Source organism: Chiloscyllium plagiosum, chromosome 23, assembly GCF_004010195.1.
Source record: "Chiloscyllium plagiosum isolate BGI_BamShark_2017 chromosome 23, ASM401019v2, whole genome shotgun sequence".
NCBI classification, from domain to species: domain Eukaryota; kingdom Metazoa; phylum Chordata; class Chondrichthyes; order Orectolobiformes; family Hemiscylliidae; genus Chiloscyllium; species Chiloscyllium plagiosum.
The window spans coordinates 869,744-878,153 of NC_057732.1; the positions used below are offsets into that span (position 1 = coordinate 869,744).

At 44.0% G+C, this 8,410-nt stretch overlaps 1 protein-coding gene across 1 annotated transcript in view; it reads right to left on the reverse strand.

The window, feature by feature from the left end:
* The window catches only part of LOC122561437 (dynein axonemal heavy chain 3-like), a 466,282-nt gene that overhangs the window by 121,638 nt on the left and 336,234 nt on the right, over positions 1-8,410 (reverse strand). The window contains exons 39-43 of the mRNA XM_043713180.1: positions 7,490-7,709; positions 6,761-6,874; positions 6,508-6,657; positions 1,116-1,298; positions 864-1,002 (exon numbers count right to left, since the gene is read on the reverse strand). Of these exons, the coding sequence (XP_043569115.1) occupies positions 864-1,002; positions 1,116-1,298; positions 6,508-6,657; positions 6,761-6,874; positions 7,490-7,709 (806 nt within the window). The remainder of the gene's footprint in view (positions 1-863; positions 1,003-1,115; positions 1,299-6,507; positions 6,658-6,760; positions 6,875-7,489; positions 7,710-8,410) is intronic.

The window sequence follows — 8,410 nt, forward strand, 5'->3', positions numbered from 1 at the left end:
CATAGACAGACACACAGATACGCACACACAGACTCACATACAGACACACACACAGACACATACACACACACAGAGACAGACACAGACAGACACACACACAGACTGACAAACACATACACAGATAGACAGACAGACTGACACATAGACAGACACACATTCAGACACACACAGATAGACACACACACACACACACACACACATATAGATTTGAACCATGGAATTTTTTTTAACCATTACTACTATTTTGTGTTCTCCCATGAAGTACTGATAGAATCCTCTAGCAATGAGCAAGGCCATTCAGGCCTCATGTCTGTACTGGCTCTTTGAAAGAGCTATCTCAATAGTTGCACTCCCAGAGCTCTGAACATTTCCCCTTTGTACTTATTCATTTTGTTTTATATTTGCATAGATCCCAGAGTAGACAGCTTTATGATAAAATAACATATGATGTCCAAGTATAACGATATCCACCTCACTGTACGTCATCCTCTCAATGCAAAGGAGTCAGGGCAGTGTGTTCAGTCAATAAGCTCTGCATATATGGTGTATGGTAAAAGTTAATAAGTATTGAAGCCATATTGTGGACAAGTCTATGAAATTACAACAATGTATACAGTTCATGTTGTTCATAAACTTTAAGACATCTGTCTCAACAGGAACCTGTCTTTGTGGAATATGTTACATATGAGGCTGTACTCAGGCCATATCATAAAGGCAGTGGTGTTTCACCTAAGAAACCACGTCACAGTCATTTCTGTTTTGGAAATCACTGTTAAATCTCTGCTCCAGGTAAATAGACAGCAGTGACCATGAAAAAATGTAAAGACTCCAGTTATTGTATTTTTCATCACACCCAGACTCACCAATCAACAAAGCATGCCCACTCGGTTGTTTGAGAATCCTGCTGAGACGTGAGATGTGTTCAATAACGAAGTTAAACATCACCAGGTCCATGGGAGCCTTGCTGTTCCGATTAAATTCATCCAGATAGCGTTCAATAGTCTACATTGGGGAGAACAAAGGCAAAAGCTAGATATCTAGGTCTGCAGATCATTGTAAAGCAGTGGCTATTATGTGTTTATTGCTGTGATTAATTCAACTAATTAAAGACTTACGTTCTTTAGCTCGTTCATATCTGTTATTTCATTATATGCCTTCTTTCTCTTCTGGTTTGATTTCAGTGACATATAGTCACCAAAGAATAGAGTGCGGATGTCATCATCATTGAGATCTCTGCCAATGATCATGTGGTTGAAAACATTGTTGATTTTTTCTTTGAACTGTTTCTGCACCACGTTCTGACATTGAAGAGAGAAACATCAGCAATGATCTCACTGTTAGACACAAAGCTGTCCCCACACTCTGATCTCTCGACTGACACCTAATAATGAACAATCGACTGAGAGATGGACAGATCTTCATTGACAGATGCTGCATGGTTCTGTGCCTGCCATGTCTGTCACATTATCTTTCCAGTGTATCTTCCCATTTTAGCATGGGCTCACAGGTGTCAGTGGGGGCAAGATGGAGGTATGGGAGGGTGGTGTACAGACAGGAAGTGATTGATGTGATATATCTCATGGTCAGAATGTCAGGATGCCTGGAAGAGAAATGCCCATGATGCCCATCACTGTATCACATGTTGTGTAAGGACTTCAGCACCTGTGAGCAAGCTTACGAAGATGTCACGGAGATGCACATCACAGAGCATAAATAGGTCAGTGTGGGCAGGGTTAGAATCATCTAATCGAGAAGATTCAGACAACCACAGGGACATGAAGATATGAAGAAGATAGATTACTCCTCATTGAATGTGAGTATAAGATCAGAAGCTGGTATCCTAAATTTTTTTTAAAAAATTTATTAATGAGACATGGGCATCACTGGCTGGCCAGGATTTATTGCCCAGTTATCACTCAAGTTGTCCTTGAGAAGACATTGGTGATCTGCCTCCTTGAACTGCTGCAGTCCATGCGCTGAGGGTTGACCCACAATGCCTTAGGGAGGGAAGTCCAGAATTTTGACTAATGACCCTGAAAGAACAGTGATATATTTCCATGGTGAGTGGCTTGGAAGGGGAACTTGCAGGTGGTGGTGTTCCCACATGTCTGCTGCCATTGTCCTTCAACATAAAAGCAGTTATGGGTTTGGAAGGTGCTGTCTGAGAATCTTTTATGAATTTCTGTAGTGTACCTTGTAGATAGTGCATGGAGCAGGGACTGGATGCTGAATGTCATGCCAATCAAGTGGGTTGCTTTGTCCAGGATGGTATCAAGCCTCCTGAGCATTGTTGGAGCTGAACTCATCTGGCAAGTGGGGAGTATTCCATCACAATCCTGACTTGCGCCTTGTAGATGGTGGACAGGCTTTGTGGGGGTGGGAGTGGGGGTGGCAGGGCAGGGGAGATGGAGGTCTTGTCAGGATGTGAGTTATTTGCTGCAGGATTTATAGCCTCTGACCTACGCTTGTTATTCTGCAGCTATTGTATTTGTATGGATAGTTCAGTTCAGATTCTGATCAAAAATAACCTCTCGGATATTGAGAGTTGGGGTTTCTGTTATTGTGATGCCTTTTAATTTACAGCAGTAGTTATTATTAATGTATAAGAAATAGTGCTAACTTTGAAGTCTAAGCCTGAAGTTAGTTCTTTACATTGTGATTTCCCTGACCAGTTTATCATGAACCCAAAGCTAAAACATAGGATCAGACTGCTAGGTAAAATGAAATAGAATATAATCTGAGCGTACAAAATCTCATGATCCATCATGCTTGGACCACTTAGAGCATGGCACTCAACAGGAAGCATGCTTCTCTGTTGTAACCTAATATCTGAATATATAGCTCAGACACTGATATACCTAATGAATGCAATGCTTGTTAATTAAAGAGTGCATCACAGCTGCAGAAAAGGTGGTTGTTGAGGAGGGTTTGTCTACTGAGTCAGTATGGGTGGAAGTCAGAAACAGGAAAGGAGCAATCACTTTTTTGGGTGTTTTCTGTACAGCCCCCCAATAGCAGCAGTGAGGTTGAAGAACAAACTGGACAGCAGGTCTTGGAAAGGTGCAGATATAACAGAGTTGTTGTTACGGGTGACTTCAACTTCTCCAATATTGATTGGAAATTCCTTAGTGCAGATGGGCTGGATGGAGCTGATTTTGTTAGGTGTGTCCAAGAAGGATTCCTGTCTCAATATGTAAATAGGCCAACTAGGGGGGAGGCCATATTGGATTTGGTGCTAGGCAATGAGCCAGGTCAGGTGTCAGATCTCTCGGTGGGAGAGCATTTTAGTGACAGTGACCACAACTGCCTCACCTTTGCTATAGCTATGGAGATGGATAGAAAGAGACAGTATGGGAAGGTGTTCAGTTTGTGTATGGGGGGTGGGGGGTGGGGGAGCAGTAGTGGTGGTGGAAATTATACTGCTATGAGACAGGAGCTGTGGAGTATAAACTGGGAACAATTGTTCTACGGGAAATGCACAACAGGAATGTGGAGGCTGTTTAAGGAGCATTTGTTATGACTGCTGGATAACTTTGTCCCACTGAGACAGGCAAGGAATAGTAAGGTGACGGAGCCTTGGATGACAAGAGAAGAGGAGCTTCTCGTCAAAAGGATAAAGGAAGCTAACTTAAGGTTGAGGAAGCAAAGATATGGAACAGCTTTAAAGGATTACAGGGTAGCTAGGAAAGAACTCAAAAATGGACTGAGGAGAGCTGGGAAAAGCCTTGGTGGGAAGAATTAGGAAAAATTCAAAGGTGTTCTACACATACATGAGGAATAAGAGAATGATCAGTGAGAGGGTAGAGCCGATCATGGATAGTGGAGGGAACCTGTGCCTGGAGTCTGAATAGGTAGGGGAGGCCATAGATGAGTTATTGCTTCAGTATTCATGAGAGAGAGGGACCTTGTTGATAGTGAGAACACCGTGGACCAGTTTAATCGGCTTGAACAGGTTCCCTCCAAGGGAGTGGATGTGCTGGAAATTCTGGGAAGCATCAAGATAGATAAGGACCCAGGGCGAGACCAGATATATCCAAGGTTATATATATCCAGGAAGCGAGGAATGACACTGCTGCGCCTCTGGCAATGATCCTTGCATCCTCACTCTCTACGGGAATAGTACCAGCTGATTGGAGGGAGGCGAATGTTGTTCCTCTGTTCAAGAAAGGAAATAGGGAAATCCCTGAGAATTACCAGACCAGTCAGTCTTACATCTGTGGTAAGCAAGGTACTGGAAAGGATTCTGAGAGATAGGATTTATGACTATCTGGAAAAACATAGTTTGATTAAAGATAGCTTTGTGAGGAGCAGTCATGTCTCACAAACCTTATTGAGTTCTTTGAGGATGTGACAAGACAAGTTGACGAAGGTTGAACAGTGGATATGGTGTATATGGATTTCAGTAAAGTTCTAGGAGAAAGGATTGCAGATGCTGGAGATCAGAGTCGAAGTTGTGGTGGTGGAAAAGCACAGCAGTTCAGGCAGCATCCAAGGAGCAGGAGAATTGATGTTTCAGACATAAGCCCTTCATCAGGAATGAGGCTGTGGGCTGGGGAGAGCTGAGAGATAAATGGGAGGGGGTGGAGCTGGGGGGTAGGTAGCTAGGAATGCAAGATAGATGAAGGTGGGGTGAAAGTGATAGGTCAGGGTGGAGGATGGAGTGGATAAGTGGGAGAGAAGATGGACAGGTAGGACAGGTCAAGAGGGTGGTGCTGAGTTGGACTGGGAGCTGGTGGTGGATTGGGATAACGTGTGGGGAGGGGAAATAGGGAAACTAGTGAAATCCACATTGATCCCATCCCATGTGGTTGGATAAGGATCCCCATGGTAGGCTCATTCAGAATGTTAGGAGGTCTGGGAACCAGGGAAATGTGGCTGTCTGGATACAGAATTGGCTGTCCAAAAGAAGGCAGCGAGTGGTAGTGGATGGAAAGTATTATGCCGGGAAGTCGGTGAGCAGTGGTGTCCCACAGGGATCTGTTCTTGGGCCTGTGCTCTTTGCAGTTTTTATGCATGACTTGGATGAAGAAGTGGAAGGGTGGTTTAGTAAGTTTGCGAATATCACAATGGTCGGTGGTGTTGTAGATAGTGTCGAGGGCTGTTGCAGGCTACAATAAGACATTAGGAGAAAGTGAGGACTGCAGATGCTGGAGATCAGAGCTGAAAAATGTGTTGTTGGAAAAGCGCAGCAGGTCAGGCAGCATCAAAGGAGCAGGAGAATCGACGTTTCGGGCATAAGCCCTTTTCCTGAAGAAGGGCTTATGCCCGAAACGTCGATTCTCCTGCTCCTTTGATGCTGCCTGACCTGCTGCACTTTTCCAGCAACACATTTTTCAGCTACAATAAGACATTGACAGGATGCAGAGTTGGGCAGAGAAGTGGCAGATGGTGTTCAACCTGCATAAATGCAAAGTGATCCATTTTGGAAGGTCGAATTTGAATGCTGAATACAGGGTTAAAGACAGCATTTTCAGCAGTGTGTTGGGACAGTGGGATCTGGAGTCCACGTACATAGATTCCTCAAAGTTGCCACCCAAGTTGATAGGGTTCTTAAGAAGGTGTATGGTGTTTTGGCTTTCATTAACAGGGGAATTAAGTTTAAGAGTCACGAGGTTTTGCTGCAGCTCTATAAAACCCTAGTTAGACCACACTTGGAATATTGTGTCCTGTCTGGTCACCTCATTATAGGAAGGATGTAGATGCTTCAGAGAGGGTGCAGAGGAGATTTATCAGGCTGCTGCCTGGATTGGAGGGCTTGTCTTATGAAGAGAGATTGAATGAGCTGGGGCTTTTCACACTGGAGAGAAGAAGGAAAAGAGGTGACTTGATAGAAGTGTGCAAGGTAATGAGAGGCATAGATAGAGGAGATAGCCAGAGACTTTTCCCCAGGGCAGAAATAACTGTCACGGGGGGGGGGTGATAATTTTAAGGTAATTGGAGGAAGGTATAGGGGAGATGTCAGAGGTAGGTTCTTTATGCAGAGAGTTGTGGGTGCATGGAATGCACAGCCAGTGGTGGTAGTAGAGTCAGAGACATTAGGGACATTTAACCAACTGCTGAACAAACACATGGACGACAGTAAATTGAGGGGTGTGTAGATTAGGCTGATCTTAGATTAAGATAAAATCTTAGCACAACATCAAGGGCCGAAGGGCCTGTACTGTGCTGTAGTGTTATATGTTCTGTGTCATATTCAGTTTTAATAAATGTCTTGGATTTTTCAATACCACAGTATCCAGTTTCTAATGCAATGGGAGACAATATACGCAATGTTGTAACAGAACATCCTGCTGGAGGCAAATGATAGGATCAATAATATTCACAAAGAACAATTTGCTAAAGAAGGAAGTACATCAAATGAGGATGGAGGAAGTTCTCTCAGTTAGACAAATCATGGAGAAAAGCCAACCCTCAGGGTCAAAGGTAAAGGGTCAGCAAGCCCACACTGACGCAATGATGTTAGCATGGCATCACCATGGTAATCATTCTAAGGACACTTTTACTAACCTTCACAATGTGGAAGAATAGCTTTCTATCTTCAGTGTTCACCAATCGGTCGCAGAAGACACGATAGACCTCGTGGATCCAGAGTCTCATTAATTTATGATCCCCTTCGATTCCTTGTGGAACACAATCTGATTTTAACAGGAGCAAACCCTGAAATAAGGACAGGTACATTCAAGTTAATGGGATAATTCACAACATTCTGTTTGGTGTCACCTGGATCATTCCTGTAGTAATTGCTCTGAGATCATGTTACCTGAATCACCCGGGAGAAATCTCGGAGACTAAAGATGTAATGTGATTTAGAAGGAGTCGGGAGGAATTTTTCCAGTGCTTGGATGTACACCTCTGTTGTAGCCCAGACCAGAATCTGCAGAAACAGATACAGTAAGAACAAAACTATTCATATCTGTATACAGAACAACCTTACAATGTGAACCACAGCAAATCCCAATCACCCAACTACAGATATTTCCACACAACCTATATTTACATTGTGCCTTTCACAACCTTGGAACATCCCAAAATGCTTTGCAGCTCACAAAGACCTTCTGAAGTGCTGTCGCAATTGTGTTGCAGGAAACAGGGGAATTATTGTGGGCACAGCAAGGTCCCACAACTGGCAAGGCAATAATGACCCAGGTAATCTGTTTCTCACAGTGTTGATTCAAGGAATTAATATTGCCAAAGAAATTCCCCTGCTTTTCTTCAAAATAGTGCTTGTGGCAAACGTTGTAGATGTTAGATGGGGTCTCAGCATAGCACCTCATTCATACTTCTCCAGTTGTTTCCAAACAGCAGAAATGTGGAGGCTGAAGGAGCTCAGGAAAAGACTGCTCTGAACTGAATTTAAAACATTTCCAATGGTGCCTGATCCTGAAGTGAGATGAAATCTTGCCTCACAGTTGCCTGTTGCAACTTGACAAACAGTAGTCAGTCGTAGTTTCATTCTCTGTAGCGCAATTAGATTTTGGTAATTTCTTACCCTGGAGTATCTCTTCAAGGAGACATCGAATCCCTTACTGAAGTGCCAGTCCACCACAGGCTGGAAGATAGTCTTCATGGTTTCTTCACTGAAAGTGTCGATGGTGATAATATTGAAGTGTCGGAGGCAGCGTGGAGTGACAGTTTGTCGCCCACCACCAGGGGGGGCCATTGCTGCCACTATGGACATGTCATGGACTGGCAGAATGCTCGTGTCTGTCCTGTAATCACATGAACACAGACTTCAGAAACAACAGCACACTCTCATAATACACGACAACAAAGGGGCTTTTGTGGTGCAGTGATAAAGTCCCTATCTCTGGCCCAGGGGATGTGGGTTCACATTCTACCTGCCCCTGAGGTCATAGAGTCATACAGTATAGAAACAGAGAGTTTCTGTACAACCCCTTCATGGTACTGAATACCCCTTCATGGTCCTGAATACCCCTTCATGGTACTGAATACCTTGATCAAACCTTCTCTCACCGTTCTTTTCTCTCAGGAAAACAGTCCCAACTTCTCCGGTCTCTCTACATGACAAACATTTCTCCTCCCTGAGACTATTCCTGTGAATCTTTGCTGCACTCCTTTGTTTCATCCCAAAGTGCAATGCTCAGATGCAATATTCCATTTGAGGCCAACCAGTGCTTTGTGCAGGTTGAACATGGCTTTAGTTTAGGAGAAAGTGAGGAATGCAGATGCTGGAGATCAGAGCTGAAAATATGTTGATGGAAAAGCGCAGCAGGTCAGGCAACATCCAAGGAACAGGAGAATCGACGTTTCGAGCATAAGCCCTTCTTCAGGAATGAGGAAGGTGTGCCAAGCAGGCTAAGATAAAAGATAGGGAGGAGAGACTTGGGGGAGGGACGTTGGGAATGCAATAGGTGGAAGGAGGTTAAGGTGAGGGTGATAGGCCGGAGAG